This window comes from Somniosus microcephalus, chromosome 2, assembly GCF_052327205.1.
Source record: "Somniosus microcephalus isolate GS21.2 chromosome 2, FLI_Smic_1.0, whole genome shotgun sequence".
NCBI lineage: Eukaryota > Metazoa > Chordata > Chondrichthyes > Squaliformes > Somniosidae > Somniosus > Somniosus microcephalus.
Window position 1 is genome coordinate 123128362 of NC_140988.1, and position 17494 is coordinate 123145855.

The 17494-nt window shown below is 45.5% G+C and overlaps 1 protein-coding gene across 1 annotated transcript in view; it reads left to right on the forward strand.

Annotated features, from left to right (window-relative positions):
• egf (epidermal growth factor) overlaps positions 1–17494 on the forward strand; it is a 210417-nt gene that overhangs the window by 11023 nt on the left and 181900 nt on the right. The window contains exon 2 of the mRNA XM_085962213.1: positions 16799–16930. Within this exon, the coding sequence (XP_085818339.1) occupies positions 16799–16930 (132 nt within the window). The remainder of the gene's footprint in view (positions 1–16798; positions 16931–17494) is intronic.

Here is a 17494-nt window from a genome sequence, read left to right on the forward strand (position 1 = left end):
CGGGTCAATCAGACACACCTAGGTTAAAATGGCATGGAGGCGGGAACCAGGTGGGGGGGTCGTGACCCCTAGGTTTTGCGATTTTAACCCCCCGCACGGCTAAAAGCCTGCCTCACGGCCCAATGAAAATCGAGGCCATTGTGTAGGTGAGCTGAGGTATGGCAAATGGATCTAAATTTGAATAAATGTAAAATAGGAATGCATAACAATAAACATGTATAATATAAACAGCGCACCACTGGCTGAGGCTGAAATGGAGAATTATTTCGGAATAATCATTGTTCAAAGCTTGAAAGCATCAGTATGAAGCAGTTCTCAACAAGGCTAAACAGGTGCTGGTTACATCTATCGGGCATGGGATTACAAGTTAGAACAAGTTATAATGACATGGTACAGATCAACGATGAGGATATAATTCTTATGTATGAAATTCAGTTTTGGTCACCCTACCCCCAAAAAATGTGGTTGCATTGGAGTAGGTGCCGAGGAAAGTGACCAGGATGATTCCAAGCCATAAGGTATCAAGTTATGAAAAAAACTCAAGTGACTATACTTTTACTGGAAAAGAGAGGACTTAGAGTAAACATGTTACAGGTCTTCAAGATACTTTAATGCAATGATAAGGTTGAAGTAAGCTAACTTGAACTTGGACAATGGGCATGGGACGAAAAGACAAAAGTACAAAATTCACAATCCTTGAGCAATGGTCAAGATTTTTTTTTAAGTTTCTACCCGCTTCCCCATAGGATAGTAGATATGTAGCATGGAATCCCAGAGAAGGTGATTTATTCAGGGTCACTTGATACCTTTAAAAAGGAGCTCGATTGATATAGAATCATAGAAAGTTACAGCACAGAAGGAGGCCATGTGGCCCGGCGTGCCTGTGCTGGCTCTTTGAAAGAGCAGTAGTGCTTAGTCCCACAGCCCCGCTTTTTGTCTGTAACCCTGCAAGCTCCTGATCCTCAAGTAACTGTCGAACTCCCTTTTAAAATTATTTATGCAATCAGCTTCCACCATCCTTTCAGGTAGAGCATTCCAGATCCTGACAACTCTGAGTGAAAAAAATTCTCCTCATCTCCCCTCGAGATCTTTTGCCAATGATTTTGAATCTATGACCTCTGGTTATTAACTCACTTGCCAGAGGGAATATTTTTTCCCTATTTACTCTATCAAAACCTCTCATCATCTTGAAAACCTCTATTAGGTCACTGATGTAAGAAAACTACTAAGCACTTGGTTTGAGTATAAAACAAGGCTTTAATCAACTGTTTCACAACCATGAGTTTCTAGTTACATCACTAGTTCCTGGTTACAAAAACGACCTGAGCAAGCTGGGCCCACACCCGAGTATTTATACTTTCCTTGGACGGCGCCACCAGCTGCCCGCCCAGTGTTATCTCATGAGTCATTTCTACATGAATGGTAAGATTCATGAAAGTCACCTCTTGACCTAAGGTTGGGGCATGGGTGGAGGATTGGCTAACAAACAGAAAACAGAGAGTCGGGGTAAATGGGTCATTTTCAGGTTGGCAAACTTTAACTAGTGGGGTGCCACAGGGATCAGTGCTGGGGCCTCAACAATTTACAATCTATATTAATGACTTGGATGAAGGGACCGAGTGTAATGTAGCCAAATTTGCTGATGATACAAAGATAGGTGGGAAAGCAAGTTGTGAGGAGGACGCAAAGAATCTCCAAAGGGATATAGATAGGCTAAGTGAGTGGGCAAAAATCTGGCAGATGGAGTATAATGTGGGAAAATATGAGGTTATCCACTTTGGTATGAAAAATAAAAAAGCAAATTATTATTTAAATAGAGAAAGACTACAAAATGCTGCAGTACAGAGGGATGTGGGTGTCCTCCTACATGAAACACAAAAAGTTAGCATGCAGGTACAGCAAGTAATTAGGAAGGCAAATGGCAAATATTGGCCTTTATTGCAAGGTGGATGGAGTATAAAAGTAGGGAAGTCTTACTACAGCTGTACAGGGTGCTGGTGAGACCACATCTGGAGTACTGCGTGCAGTTTTGGTCTCCTTATTTAAGGAGGGATATACTTGCATTGGAGGCAGTTCAGAGAAAGTTCACGAGGTTGATTCCTGAGATGAAGGGGTTGTCTTATGAAGAAAGGTTGAGCAGGTTGGGCCTATACTCATTGGAGTTTAGAAGAATGAGAGGTGATCTAATTGTAACATATAAGATTCTGAGGGGGCTTGACAGGGTAGATGCAGGGAGGATGTTACCCCTCGTGGGGGAATCTAGAACTAGGTGGCATAGTTTCAGAATAAGGGGTCGCCCATTTAAAACGGAGCTGAGGAGGAATTTCTTCTCTCAGAGGGTTGTAAATCTTTGGAATTCTCTACCCCAGAGAGCTGTGGAGGCGGAGTCATTGAATATATTCAAGGCAGAGATAGACAGATATTTGAGCAACAGGGGAGTCAAGGGTTATGGGGAGCGGGTAGGAAAGTGGAGTTGAGGCTAAGATCAGATCAGCCATGATCTTATTGAATGGTGGAGCAGGCTCGAGGGGCCGAATGGCCTACTCCTGCTCCTATTTCTTATGTTCTTATGTTGACCTTCTCTGTTCCAACATCTCCTCATAACTGAAGTCCCTCATCCTTGGTAACATGCTGGTAAACCTCCTCTGTACCCTTTCTAGGGCCTTTACATCTTTCCTGAAGTGTGGTGCCCAGAATCAGTTGAGTAAGGAGATTAATATTGATAGCATTAATTTTTTTTTCAGGGAAGGTAGGATAGTGTTGGTTAGTATGGGGGACCCACAGGTGGTGTTGGCATGGAGAGGGGCTGGGGAAATCCATGATGTACAATCATACATGGACTCTGGATGGAGCAAGCTTCTTGGACCAAATGGTTGTTTTTCCCTTGAACTTCCTTTATGTTCTTGCCTTTACTTATTTTCCTTTGTCATTCTATCTATAGTAAAATCTATTATACCTCAAAGCAGGTTTTTGCAACCTGCATACTGGGGGCATGGCTTATATATCAATGCAAATTATTTTTCCAGCTGCTTGGTTTAAAATTTACAACTATAATGTTAAAATGAATGGTACCTGTAGGCTAGAAATTATTATCAGTGATGCTATTGCACGAACACTTAATGCATTCTTATCAAATTCCTCTGCTACTTTCACAGAGTCTTTATGCTGCTTATTTATTTAACATTTAATAATGGTAATGTTCAATGCAAAGTTCTAATTATCATGATTCAGCTGCTTTAAAGCTCAAGGCCAGAAATTCATCTCAGGTGACTGCAATGGAACGGAACATCAGGCACAGCGTATAACGAGCGGCCGATCCGATTCCAGCTGTTTTGCGGCACCACTTGAGACGAGTTTCTAGGCCCAAGATTCTCCACTATTATCATTGACTGCTCACTGGATAGAATGTCTTGGTGTAGCAGGATGCTCTATCTCGAGGGAAAATAAAGGAAGAAAACTGATAATTTTCCTCAACACAAGCACTTAATACATTAAACAGTTAATCTAGGCCACATTCACAGTGTGGATTGAGAAGTGTATAGCTCAGATTATCATGTCCTTCCAGCTAAAAAACACTTCTGAGAGAAAGAGAGAGACACCAGGAAAGGGCAATGAATAATATATCAAATTGAAAAGGAAATGTTATGTTTTTTCCTTGAAGCAAGTATTTGAACTTGTTGGTGTAAATGTCAAGTTTGCAAAAATGTCATGACCTGGTTAGAGATATGTGTCATTCTACATACAATTCTATTCAGCTCTAGAGGAATGCTTCTTTCATACTCTGTAATTATCTCTTCATATAACATGCCATTTTACAAGCAAAAGCCTGTACCCTTTTTCAATGCCATGTTACACTTTACTCTCAATTTCACAAGACGAAAATGAAATCAAGGTGAAATTGGTATCGGCAGTGTGACTGTTTTATTCTGTACTGTAAAATCCCAGGTATACTCATAGAGACTGGCAGTCTGGAGATTTTAATTTTGATTTTTTTTAAAGAATGTTTGAGGGTAAGCCTAACAGTGGCATTAACCTTGAGTATTCCTTAAAAAATGCTTTCAAGTATTCTTTTAAAACTTATTCAAAAGTTCAAAATAAAAAGTAACATATAAACACATATAAAAAGTAACATCTTAGGCACACAAGCACTAGTAGGCAAGTTTTTAAAGGTTTTTCATATCAAAAATATTAAATTTACTAAGAAACTGACTAGTGTACACCAATTTAACAGGTAAATGGTTCAGTATATTTCTTTTAAGTAATTTGCAGTTAAATTGGGTTACTCGCAGGTGGAGGGCTGGACACCCTTATTAAAATGCTTATTTTTGGTGATAAACCCATTTTCAGCTGTATTAATAAAACTGCACCAGTTACCACTCTTAAATACATCAAGGAATACCTCTTAATGGAAAGAAAAAAACAAATCGATTACATTCTATTTCGCTATTGGTTCAGGGAAGATTTTGGCCTAGAAATTCAGTTGGCTGCGCCAGCCGTTAGCGCCTTAGGAGGAGTAGATCTCGAGCGCTAGGCGCTTAGCGCCCGGGCGCAGTGCGATCTGCGCCTCGCCCCAACTTCAGTAGACATTTAGCGCCGGCGCAAAGTCATTGCGCGCGCTCATCTGCGCGCGCAGATCATGACGTCATTTCCTCGTGCAACGCCCTTTGTGTGCCCGGAACCGGAACTTCACTCGCGCCGCCCCATTGTGCGCCTGGCGGCCCGAACGACTGTGAAGTGGAACGGTTCACAGCCGAGGCGGGCCACGGGGAGCGCAAATTAAAGGGCACTTACCCTGCACTATAAAGGGCAGCCATTTTGCAGCACTCACTCTTGTGCAACGGATTTTTGGAGAGAGACCAAGGAAGAGAGCTTACTGCTTTGGCCCAACACTAGGACAGGTATTTTTGGCTTCAGGCCAGAGCTTTGCAATTCTCTTTGCCTTCATTGAGCTCTCAGTGTTTGCCAGCATATTATGGGGGCTGCATTGGGTGCCAACGCTGAGTTTCAGCATTATGTCTGAAGGGCTCACAGACGCCGTGAGAGAGTGGCAGCCCTGGCTAGACGCAGAGGGGGCAACAGGCGTTGGCAACGGAGGCCTTACCCACTCAGGGAATACCGCCAGCAGTTCTCCTATCTCAACATGTCTGCTGCGCAGTGTGTTAGGAGGCTGCGATTCAGAAGGGAGGTGGTTGCAGAGATCTGCCAGCTGCTTCACAGAGATCTGCGTCCACAGCTGAGGCGCAGGACGTCTCTGTCGGTGGCAGTGAAGGTGACGGTGGCTCTGAACTTCTATGCCACCGGCTCCTTCCAATCCGCTGCTGGGGACATCGCTAACATCTCCCAGTTCGCCGTGCATTGCTGCATCCGCCAGGTGACCAATGCCCTTTTCAGAAGGAGACGTCAATTCATCTCCTTCCCCATGACCCTGGACAAGCAGCAGCAGTGTGCAGTGGGATTTGCAAGAATAGCAGGCTTCCCCATGGTGCAGGGCGCCATTGACTGCACGCGTGTGGCTTTGCGGGCACCTCTGGAGCATGCCGAGGATTACCGCAACCGGAAGGGCTACCATTCCCTCAACGTACAGCTGGTGTGTGACCACAGGCAGCGCATCCTAGCTGTCAATGCCCGCTTTCCAGGCAGCAGCCACGATGCCTTTATCCTGCGACAGACAACTGTGGCTGACATGTTCCAGGCACAGCCTCACCCAAGAGGATGGCTTATCGGGGACAAAGGCTATCCTTTGTGTACCTGGCTCATGACCCCGCTCCGCGCGCCCAGGACCCCTGCTGAAGAGGCATACAACGAGAGCCATCAAGCGACCAGGAACATCATCGAACAAACAATCGGCGTCCTGAAGCAACGGTTCCGCTGTCTGGATCGCTCCGGTGGAGCCCTCCAGTATTCGCAGGAGCGAGTCTCCGAATTCGTCGTCGTTTGCTGCATGCTGCACTACCTGGCTATCCGCAGGACTCAGGCACTGCCACCTCACGTTGGACCACCACCTCAGGAGGAGGAGCAGGAGGAGCATGAGGAGGAGGAGGAGGAGGAGGAGTACCAGCCCAGGAGGGAGGCAGAAGGTCCAAGGGCCGCCCGTCGGCGGCTTATTGAACGTCACTTCTAGGCCCCCTGTCAGGGAATGGCTTGTGCCAATGAAAGAACATGATTGCAGCCGCTCCACAAGCCCTCAGCCGGTTAAGGCAACAAACACTTCAAAGATCAAACATGGACAATCTGAATAAAGAAAATGGTTTATTGTACAAACTCAGGGCCCTTCCCACATGAAAACCAAAAACAGACGAAACCCCCAAAAAACAGTCACACACATGACTCACTCCCACAACCTGGGGAGGATTAACAAAAGATGTAAACAAAAATGGCCTTCATCCTCGGCCTTCACAAAACACCCATTCCAAAAAACAAAACATTTGGGCACACCCTCTACTTTGTGGCCCACGAGGGCGATGCCTTCTGCAAACTTTTGCGGCCCCTGCACGCCCTGCTGCTCCTCCTCAAAGTGAGCCCAGTGGCTGCTGCAAGGCTGGGGGAAGGCTCCTGAGGGGCACATGTCGTGACGGCAGATGCCCTTGGGGGGTCGGCCTAGACGAGGTCTGGCCCTCGAGGGGCCGGCTGGTGAATGCTGCAGCTGTGGCTGGGCAGCATCAGTCGCTGCAGCAGCTCGTGGCAGCTCCACTGGGGGAGTGGCAGTGGCGGCTGGAGGAATGGGGGCAAGCTGGCGGATGGCAGGCGCTCGCTGGTCGCCTGAGACACTGGCACTTGCCTGGGCCAGCACTGCAGCATGCGCAGCAATCTGCCGAGGGACAGACTGCTGTGCTGCTGCAGCGCGGCGGGTGCCCTGGCGATGCCTGGCTGACGCAGCGAGTGTGGCAGCAGTGAGTGCCCGTGTTGCCCTGTTCTGTGACCGCATCAGAGCAGCCAGTGACTGCACGGCACCACTGATCACCTGCCCACTCGCTGCCTGAGCTGCCCCGAATTCCGCCCGACTCGCTGCCTGAGCTGCCCCGAATTGCGCCAAACTCGTGGCCTGTGAGGCCCCGAATTCGGTCACACTCCGAGACAGGGACTCGATGGCCTCAGGCATCCGTGCCACTACCCCCATGAGCTCCGTGTGCCGGCGCTCCGAGTCCGCGGACATGTCCTCGAGGAGGCGCAGCTCCTCGGCGGTGACCGTCTCCGGACTGGAGGCCGGACTCTCCCTCTGGGGAGAAGGCCGCCAAGCTGCCCGACCCTTCCTGCGTTGCTGGATGCCGCTGGGCCCAGCAATTGGACTCCCCTCCGACCCTTCCCCCCTCTGGGGAGAAGGCCGCTGAGCTTCCACCCCCCTCCCGCGTTGCTGCAGGCCGCTGGTCCTAGGAGCTACACTCCCCTCCGACACTTCCCCCAGGCTCCCCTCCAGGGAAGACGTGTCCCCTACATTGGCATGGCTTGCCGCGGCTGAGGGTTCCCCTGATGGGCCGCCTTCCTCTTCCTCCTCCTCCTCCTCCTCTTCTGAGGGGCTGTCACTGGCAGCTTCAGGGACCTCCTCCTCACCATCTGAAAGCAGGAAGGCACAAGAGTAGCTTTAGAGTGAGGAGAGGGCGTCAGCGAGGGAGGCATGAGTGGTGGCATTCAGCGCATTGGTCGGACAGTGGCAAAGGATGTAGATCTGATGCGCAAGTGGGACGAGAGAGGTCCAAAAGGTGATGTCCTTACCATTGGTGCCCAGAACAGGGTCGGCATTTCCAGATGCAACGGGGCCAATCACCCGGGCACCCATGATGCGCTCCACGCGCTGTTGCAGCTCGGTGAGCTGCTGGATCTGGGGTCCGCCTCCCCCGGTCTCAGTCCGGCTCCTCTTATTATTGGCCAGCTTGGCCTGCAAGAGAAAGGACGGCCTCTAAGTACAGTGTGTAGCCCTGATCTTGTGTGCACTGCCTCCCATGGTGGAATAGCCTGGCCAGTGTGTAGCCCTGATCTTGTGTGCACTGCCTCCCATGGTGGAATAGCCTGGCCAGTGTGTAGCCTTGATCTTGTGTGCACTGCCTCCCATGGTCGAATAGCTTGGCCAGTGTGTTAAGTGCAGAATGTGCAATTGATGTTCATGACTGTCCCATAGCTGCTGCATGAGGGTTGGCCATTAGTGCTTTCAGGTCCCTTTGCCCATAATGTGAGGTCCACATGCAAGGATGAGGAGGACACTGGAAAGGGTACTCACCCTGACAATCCTGGTGAGGTCATTCAGCTTTTTGCGGCATTGTACAGAGCTCCTGGGGACCTCACTGTTGGATGTCACCCTGTTGGCAGCATCCCTCCAGGCTTTCCGGTAGACGCTGGCCGCCGGCTTCTTCCCATTGTCCGGAAACAAGATATGGCGTCTCCTCTCCACAGCGCCAACCAGCACCCTCAGATCATGCTCTGAGAAGCGCTGCGCTCGTTCACGGGCCTTCTCCATCCTTTCAGGTGCTATTTGGGTCCAGCAGCAGTGTTCAGGCCTAGCTGGAGGGCTGCAGTGTCCAGGGCGTGGCAGCAGACCAACTCGACCCTTCCCCCTTTAAGAGCTGGCTGGCGCCAGGGTGTCTGCTGTCAATCAAGAAATGACCGCACCTGCGCTGCGCCCGGCCTCGGCGGTATCGCTCAGCACCGCCGGCTTAGTGCCTAAAGATAGTCGTGCATCGCCAGTTTTAGCGCTCGAGCAAACTCTTAGGGCGAAGCTACTGAATATCGGCGAAGTGGCCTCGACTTTGCGCCGGGCACAAACTTTAGCGGCCGCCCGACTTTACCGCCCCAAAAGTGGCTATACTGAATTTCTAGGCCTTTAAGTTTGTGATTATGCAAATTAATTTTAGAGAAAATTTGAACTGTAACCTAACCAGTGCAATTTCAAGTGCATTTTTGATGCAATTTCCCGATTGCGCCAAAAGTAGAAACTCTACCCCATAATGTTTATAGGTTTTTTTGAATTATTGCAAATGTAAGTAAAAGAAAATATAAAGGTGTTCTTATCTGATATTTGTTTAAAAGACAACCATCTCTACTTCTGAGTCACAGCAGTAAAGATATTTGACAGATGAGCAATGGACAAAAAAAATTGTTTTTCATCAACTCCTTTTTTTTGCTATATCAACAACAAAGAAAGAGTAAACCACAGAATGTGAGCAGTGACAGTGCGATGATTCAGGTGCATTGTAGGCAGTGCTAATAACTACTTACAGATGTAGACAGAACCATTTCCAAACTTAGCGGTGATTCAATGCATTTGTCTTTGCAGCTTTCTAGTTTTATAATATTTACTTGATCTGTCTTGGTATGTGTTGCATTTCTGATACTGAAATCAGATAACAGTGTATCATCAAGGGGAAAGGCTGAGCCTGAAATCTGTGACTCAGACAAGGTTGAGAAATGGAGTGGAGATTTATGACAACTTTTACCTCCTGAAGAGCAGACTAGTTAAGGTATAGCTGCTGACATGGATTACACCTGGTGTCTGGTGGGGTAAAGCTCTTGTGAAATCAGAAACAGGTCAGTCACATTGCCTAGAATATCAGTGAACTAATGCTTAACACATTTGTATAACTTTCCTTAGTCTGCTAATTTAACAAAGGCATTAGTCCATTTGAATGTTCATCTGCAAACATTGTGGACAGTCATTTATAGTGTTTTAAAGTTGAAAAATGATATCTTAGTTGCCATATAAGCTCCTTTAACACATGCATACTGTACACACATACATATAGGCACAGTCTCATAGTCCTTATCAGATGTACCTGTAACTGCATTTCTCCAGATGTGCATTATAGGACTCATTTTACAAATGCACACTCCCAGTGGGAAGCTTCATCTACGGGGAGCATGCATCTGTAAAATCAGTCCACATATCTGTGTTGGGTAGCCTTTAGTCATTTCATACTTTATGTCCTTAGAAGTTTCCTCCTCACCAAAGAAAAATATCTGTACAACAGCAACAACTTGTATTTATATAGCACCTTTAACGTAGGAAAATGGCCCAAAAGCAGACTGGTTTTAAATCACGAGTAACTCCTAATTGTTAATGATTATAATTGCTGTAGTTCAAACACATAGGGCAGGATTTTCATTCAGGAGTCGGGTGAGAGGCGGGACTACAACTTTCGGGGTTGTAGTCCCGCCTCCATCGAGATGCGGCCAATCCACGCGATTTTAACTTGATTGACCTTGTTGAGCCTGCCCAGCGGGCTCAGCAGGCCAATTAAGGGCCACCCAGCACCAGGTGACATCACAGGCTGAAATTTCATCTGTCAAGAGGTTTTGTCAGATGAAATATCAGTGTTTGAAAGCTGTTTGAAGCTGTCAAACACTGACAGTCTTACTTCTAACCTGAGTCCTTCTCCACAGACTCAGTTAGAAATCTCTCCTGCACAGAAAGCTGAAGACTGTCACTTTTGACAGTTCACAGCCATTCTGCTTTCTGTGCCGGTGAGATGAGGGACTCCCGAGACCTGAAGGAAGGACGGCTGAAAAGGTAATCACTTTAGACACACCAAACACACTTACCTTTGCACTCATGCACACATCACTCACCTGAACACTGACATCTCGACCCCTCCAAGTCCTTCAACCCGACGGCCCGCCTCCTCTAACTTGGCATGGTTTGGAGCCGTCGGGAATCCCACACTTCAACATTAAAAATAGGGTTTAGGCTAAAAACTGCCTGTTAACTACCTGTTAACAGGCAGTTAATTGGCACTAATCCCTTCCCGCCTCGGGTAGGCGGGCCCCAATGCGGGGCGGGTACCCGCCTCCTTTGAAACTGGCATGGAGGCAGGTTTGGGTGCGGGATGGGGTCGGGACCCCTGATTTCGGGATTTTAACCCCCCACATGCCTCCAATCCCGACTCCACGGCCCAATGAAAATCCTGCCCATAGTCGGAGAAAAGTAAGTGGCACACCGTCACACAGAGCTCAGTGATAGGAAACTAAGGGTTCATCTACCCAGCTCCTGTTGATGGTCATAAGACAACAGTTGTTGCAGCTTTATTTAGTCATTAGCAAGCTTTCATGGGTCTGATTTTATTCCATCTCTAACTGGGTGGCAGGAACTCACTGAAATGTCCATATCATCTCTGTTGAAATCCAGGTTTTTCTGGGACAACGGTCACACAGCCAAAAGGAGCTTCAATATGTAATCATCCCAGAAGTTTCCTCCCACAGTCCAAAGATGTGCGGGTTAGGTTGATTGGCTATGATAAATTGACCCTTAGTGTTAGGGGGATTAAATACGTGGGGTTATGGGGATAGGGTGGGATATGTGTTGGTGTAGGGGTTACGGGGATCAGGTGGGATGTGTGTCGGTGCAGGCTCGATGGGCCGAAATGGCCTCTATCTGCACTGTGGGGTTTCTGTGATTTCTGTGATTTCTGTGAAGTTAGTAAAGCTTATATTTAAAGATCCAGCACCTTCTCCATCTGAGGCATCAGTTTTTAGTATCTCATCAGTGTTATTGAGATGATTTACATGACATCAGTGAAAAAGTTGATGATTTAAAAAAAAAAGTTGACAAAGTTCAATAAAAAACTTGACCGCAATGTTTGTTTGTCTGGAAAAACATCCATCGCTTTAATTTTATAATAGACACATGAATGGAATTTCTAGCATTTTTTGCTTCAGCAATGTCTGTCAAAATATAAAAGAGTTCTATCAATATTAATAAATGGAAATTTTTGCTTCCCTTTAGGATATTTTAATAGATATCAACATCCAAAATGCAATATTTAGGTTTTAAAAACCTAAGCTTGGTGTAACATAATCATAAGTTTTTGATTTCCATAATTTTTAAATATTTTTTGTCAAACTTGGTGGTGTCTCCACACTATGCTCCTTGTCCCTTCACCTTGACTACTCAATACAACCAGTGTTTGCCTTCTGTTGGAGTATGAGTGGAATGAACTAATTGTTCAACCTCTGCCCCACTGTTAAAACATTGATGTTTCTTTGACAGATGCCACCAATACTCTGATGGAGAATCCATTGATGCACAACTGTGCTAAATAAATGATTTGATGCTTTGAGGATTTTAAAAGAGGTGGCTGCAGAAATAGTGAATGCATTGGTTTTTATCTTCCAGAATTCGCCAGATGCTAGAATGATCCCCATCGATTGGAAGTAGCAAATGTAACCCTGCTATTCAAGAAAGGAGGGTGGGAGAAAACAGGGAACTACAGGCCTGATATCAGTAGTAGGGAAAATGCTAGAATCTATTATTAAGGACGAGGTAGCAGGGCACTTGGAAAATCACAATATGATTAGGCAGAGTCAACATGGTTTTATGAAAGGGAAATCATGTTTGACAAATCTATTAGAGTTTTTTGAGAATGTAACTAACAGGGTAGATAAGGGTGAACCAGTGGATGTAGTGTATTTGTATTTTCAGAATGCATCCGATATGGTGCCACACAAGAGGTTATTACACAAGATTAGGGCTCATGGGATTGAAGGTAATATATTAGCATGAATTGACAATTTGTTAAAGGACAGAAAACACACAGTAGGGATAAATGGGTCATTTTCCGGTTGGCAGGCTGTAACTAGTGGGGTGCCACAAAGATCAGTGTTTGGTCCTCAACTATTTACAATCTATATCAATGACTTAGATGAGGGGACCAACTGTAGTATATACAAAAAGAAAATACTGCAGATGCTAGAAATCTGAAATAAAAACGGAAAATGCTGGAGATACTCAGCAGGTCAGGCAGCATCTGTGAAGAGAGAAACAGAGTTAATGTTTCCGGTCGATGACCTTTCATTAGAACTGGAAAAAAGCAGAAAATGGAACAGATTTTTAAGGGAGGGGATGAAAGAACAAAAGGGAAGGCCTGTGATAGGATAGAAGGCAGGAGAGATTAAAAGACATTGAGAGACATTAAGAGATATTCAAGGCAAAAGGAGATGGTAATGGGACAGGTTAAGAAACAAACCTGTAGTATATCCAAGTTTGCTGATGGTACAAAGCTAGGTGGGAAAGTAAGCTGTGAGGAGGGTGTAAAGAGGTAAAGGGATATAGACAAGCTAAGCGAGTGGGCAAGAAGGTGTTAGATGGAGCATAATGTGGGGAAGTGTGAAATTATCCACTTCGGTAGTAAGAATGAAAAAGCAGAATTTTTTTAACAGGTGAGAGACTAGTAAATGTTGGGATTCAGAGGGATTTTAGTGTCCTTGTACATAAATCAGAGAAAGTTAACATGCAGATGCAGCAAGCAATTAAGAAGGCAAATGACATGTTACCCGTTATTGCAAGGGGGGATGGAGAATAAGAATAAGGAAGTCTTGCTGCAATTATATAGGGCTTTGGTGAGACCACACCTGGGGTACTGTGTACAGTTTTGGGGGGAGAAATTCGGTATCGCCCCGTTTGGGGCGCTAACTTTTAAAAGTTGAAAATATTAATGACAGGTGCTAATGTCTTTCAACTTTAAAAAACTTTGGGGTTTGCGCTCCAGGAAGGAAGTGGAGCACTAAATCAAGCGCTCCACTTCCTTCCTGGAGCGCAGCAGGCAGCAGGCGGGGCAGTAGATGTGCATTGCCGCAAACTGGGCCGTGCAGCACTGTCGCGTTGGAAGGCTCCTTCCCTCACTTAAAGGGAAGGGCCATCGCTGCAGGCTCTGCAAGGAAAAAACTTACCTGGTCCCCGACGGCAGCCACGATCCAGCCTGATGCACTGCAGCAGAGTGCCGGGCTGATCGAGCGCTGGAGAAGAAAAATGAAAAAAAAGCAGAAAGACCATTTGAGAATTTTTTCCACTTACCTTGGCCACCTCGCCTTTAAATATCACCCCGAAGTGCCCAGCCTCCCGATGAACGCCTCCTGCAGCTGTCAGTGTTGTCGCCTGACGATGCTGCAGGGGGCAGAACCGAAGTTCGGGTCCGGGGCGCTACCGGGGCAATGTGCACGGCGATGACGTCACGATCTCCGGGCAAAGGAGATCGGGGTACAAAGCCATACCGCTGCTGCAAACCTCCCATCGGATATAGCGGGAGTCGATCTTCTCGCCGTGTCCGGTCGGTAAGTGATTAGCGCCCCATTATTGTCCACCGGAGGCGATAACGGGAGCCATTAAGGTACCCAATTTCTCCCCCTTGGTCTCCCTACCTAAGGAAGGATATACTTGCCTCAGAGAGAGTGCAATGTAGGTTCACTCGATTGATTCCTGAGATGAAAGGACTGTTCTATGAGGAGAGATTGAGTAGAATGGGCCTATATTCTCTGGAGTTTAGAAGAATGAGAGGGGATGTTGTTGAAATGTATACAATTCTTAGAGGGCTTGACAGGTTAGATGCTGAGAGGCTGTTTCCCCTGGCTGGAGAGTCAAACTAGGGGTCATAGTCTCAGGATAAGGGGTGATTTAGGACTAAGTTGAGGAGTAATTTCTTCACTCAGAGGGTTGTGGATCTTTGGAATTCTCTATCCCAGAGGGCTGTGGATGCTCAGTCGATGAGTATATTCAAGACAGAGATCGATAGATTTTTGGTCACTAAGGGATTCGAGGGATATGGGGATAGGATGGGATAGTGGAGTTGATGTAAAAGTTCAGCCATGATCTTATTGAATGTCAGAGCAGGCTCGGGAGGCCATATGGCCTACTCCTGCTCCTATTACTTCTGTTCTTATGTAATATCATTAAGAGTGATGTATACATCCTATACATATAACCTATGCAAGGCATGCATGAGTCACAATAGTTAGCTGGAGCTAGGTTATTTGAAGTCATATGTCAGACATTTAGGCAATTGCTTCCACTTGTAATTTTGTCATAGCTGTAGAATACCCCTGAGGTACAAATAAGTGGCATCTATAAATGTCTAATTCTCAAGGCAGTCCTGTTTACAGAAGATAAAGCTCTTGGGGCGGGGGTTGATTTAATTTGTGCGTTAGAGTTAGGACATGCATTCAGTATAGTAGTAATTTTGTTGGAGCAGTCATTGGGGTCTATTTTGACTTTTGAGCAGCTGATTGGCAGAGTGCACTGGTTGACCCCCTCCATTCCGGCAGTGAAGAGACCCCATGATTTAGGCTCCGGCCTCATTTAAACTTGGTAGGCAGCTGCAGGGCCTCAAACAGGCGGCCCAATGCAGTTCACTAGATTGAAATCTGAAAGCTACTGCCAATGACCCAGATTAATTTTGGGGGCCCTGAAGGAGCATGAATGCTTCACCAGAGCACACAAAAAGAATTCAAGACTTACCTTCAGAGGGCCTCTTCTCTTCCATCACCCATGGAACTTATCAGAGCCTACACTGCGCAGGCTCCGACCAGTTCCTACCTAAAATGCAATTGCTGTCCTATTTATGACATAGGCCCCGTATTTCCTTTTTGAAAGGGGCCTATCACCTGAAATAGTTGGGCACTTTAGACACCTGGCAGTAGGCCCCATTTAATATGGAGCCGGCCGCATCGTTGGTGTTAACAGAACAGTAAGGCTACTGACCCCATTTTGAGGCTGTTACCTTCCCGTTAATACCAGGAATGGGCACTCAAAATTAACCCCATTAAGTTTTGAGCACGTTCCAAAAATTCCTCCTGGGAGCAATCGGTTTAATGCACAGACCCCAGAAATTTTAGTTAAAAAAAAAATCTCAATATGAATGAGAGGAAGTAACTGAAACTGTACAGATCATTTGCTTCCCTTTGTCCCTCATACACCAATTATGAAAAATAGGAGAAATTGTTTTAAAAAAATCAAATGCTGGCTCAAATAAATGTTAGTTGCTGAGACTTGAAGGATGTATTTTACAAAATTAGCAAAAGACTTGTATTTAGATTGTGCCCTATCACATCTCTGAGTAATGTCTTCAAACGCTTCATACGGTGAATTACTTTGATGTGTCGTGACTGTTGTTTTGCAAGCAAAATAAAGCTCGTCTAATGCCTCTGTTAAAATAGTGGATGAAGGAATTTCATATTTGTATGCTGATATTCATGCAGCATAAAATATTCAGTCCATTAGATCATTGGAATATTGGCATTTGAGTTTTTGTTCAATCAGCCCACAGTTCAAATTTGAGAGTTCGGTAAACCAAAGTAAAAGGGCAGACTTGGCGAAAGACCGAGTCAGAGAGAATAAGCTAGAAGGCAGATGGGAGAGGAACATGACTGATTAACACCTGTGGATTTGGGGCACACATAGTAACATTCAAATCTATTCAAAAAAATATTAAAACGTCTGGAGTTGAGAAAAGGTTATATGGCCCATTAAGTCTGCTCCACCCAGAGTCGATATATGATTTTATTATCATGGACTTTATCTTCTCCTCCATTACCTGTTGGTCCTCTATTTTAAGGACGTTCCTTATCTTTCCTGAAATAAAAAAGCAGTCCGCATAATATCTTTTTATCCCTCAGTCCCTCTTCCTGACCGATCCAGCTGAAGCATCCCATAAAATAGTTATCATAAGCCAATGCTTCTACACCCACAGCAACAAATAACATCATGACTGTAGTGAAGAATTTAGAAAATAACACAATGATCTTCAAAGCTACAATCCAACATGCTTTTCCATTTTAAATTACTGTGAACAAAAATGTGTTTTAACATTTCAGGCTGAATGATGATCAAGATAAGGTTGCTAACACTTATATAATATTGTAAAGTATGATTCTCTAATAAACTATGTAAACATTGTGCTGCAGCTCAGACAAAACAATCTAATTGTTCCTCTGGCCAAGATTTTTATGCTTTTTTGTGTTAAAATGAATAATTACTGCATTGTGGGTCAAAGTCACAGCAAATAGCCTGCTGGCTTGTCACACTGTTGTAAATATTATCTTTCAGACATTGATGAATGCTTTGAAGGTGGACTGGGAACTTGTGGTCAGATCTGTACCAACACGCCAGGGTCGTACACCTGCTCCTGTCTGCCTGGTTACACATTAGAGGACAATAAATGGTCTTGTCATGCAGACTGTAAGTCACTGATGAACTGATTTTTATGTTGTTCTTTTTAAAGCAAGAGGAAAGCAACTTAAGCCAAAAGAAAAACTACACTCTAAAATATAACCTAATACTTCAGTGCTACTTTGGTATCTGATTAATATTCATGTCTACTTCCCTTAGTTCTAAGTCAAATATCAAATGAATGCTACATAGAAACATAGAAGATAGGAGCAGGAGTAGGCCATTTGGCCCCTCGAGCCTGCTCTGCCATTTAATGAGATCATGGCTGATCATCCAAATTCAGTATCCTGTCCCTGCTTTCTCCCCATACCCCTTGATCCCTTTATAGCCTTAAGAAATATATCTAACTCCTTCTTGAATATATTTAATGAATTGGCCTCAACTGCCTTCTGTGGTAGAGAATTCCACAGGTTCACCACTCTCTGGGTGAAGAAATTCCTCCTCATCTCAGTCCTAAATGGCTTACCCCTTATCCTTAGACTGTGACCCCTGGTTCTGGGCTCTCCCGCCATCGGGAACATCCTTCCTGCATCTAGTCTGTCTAGTCCTGTTAGAATTTTATAAGTTTCAATG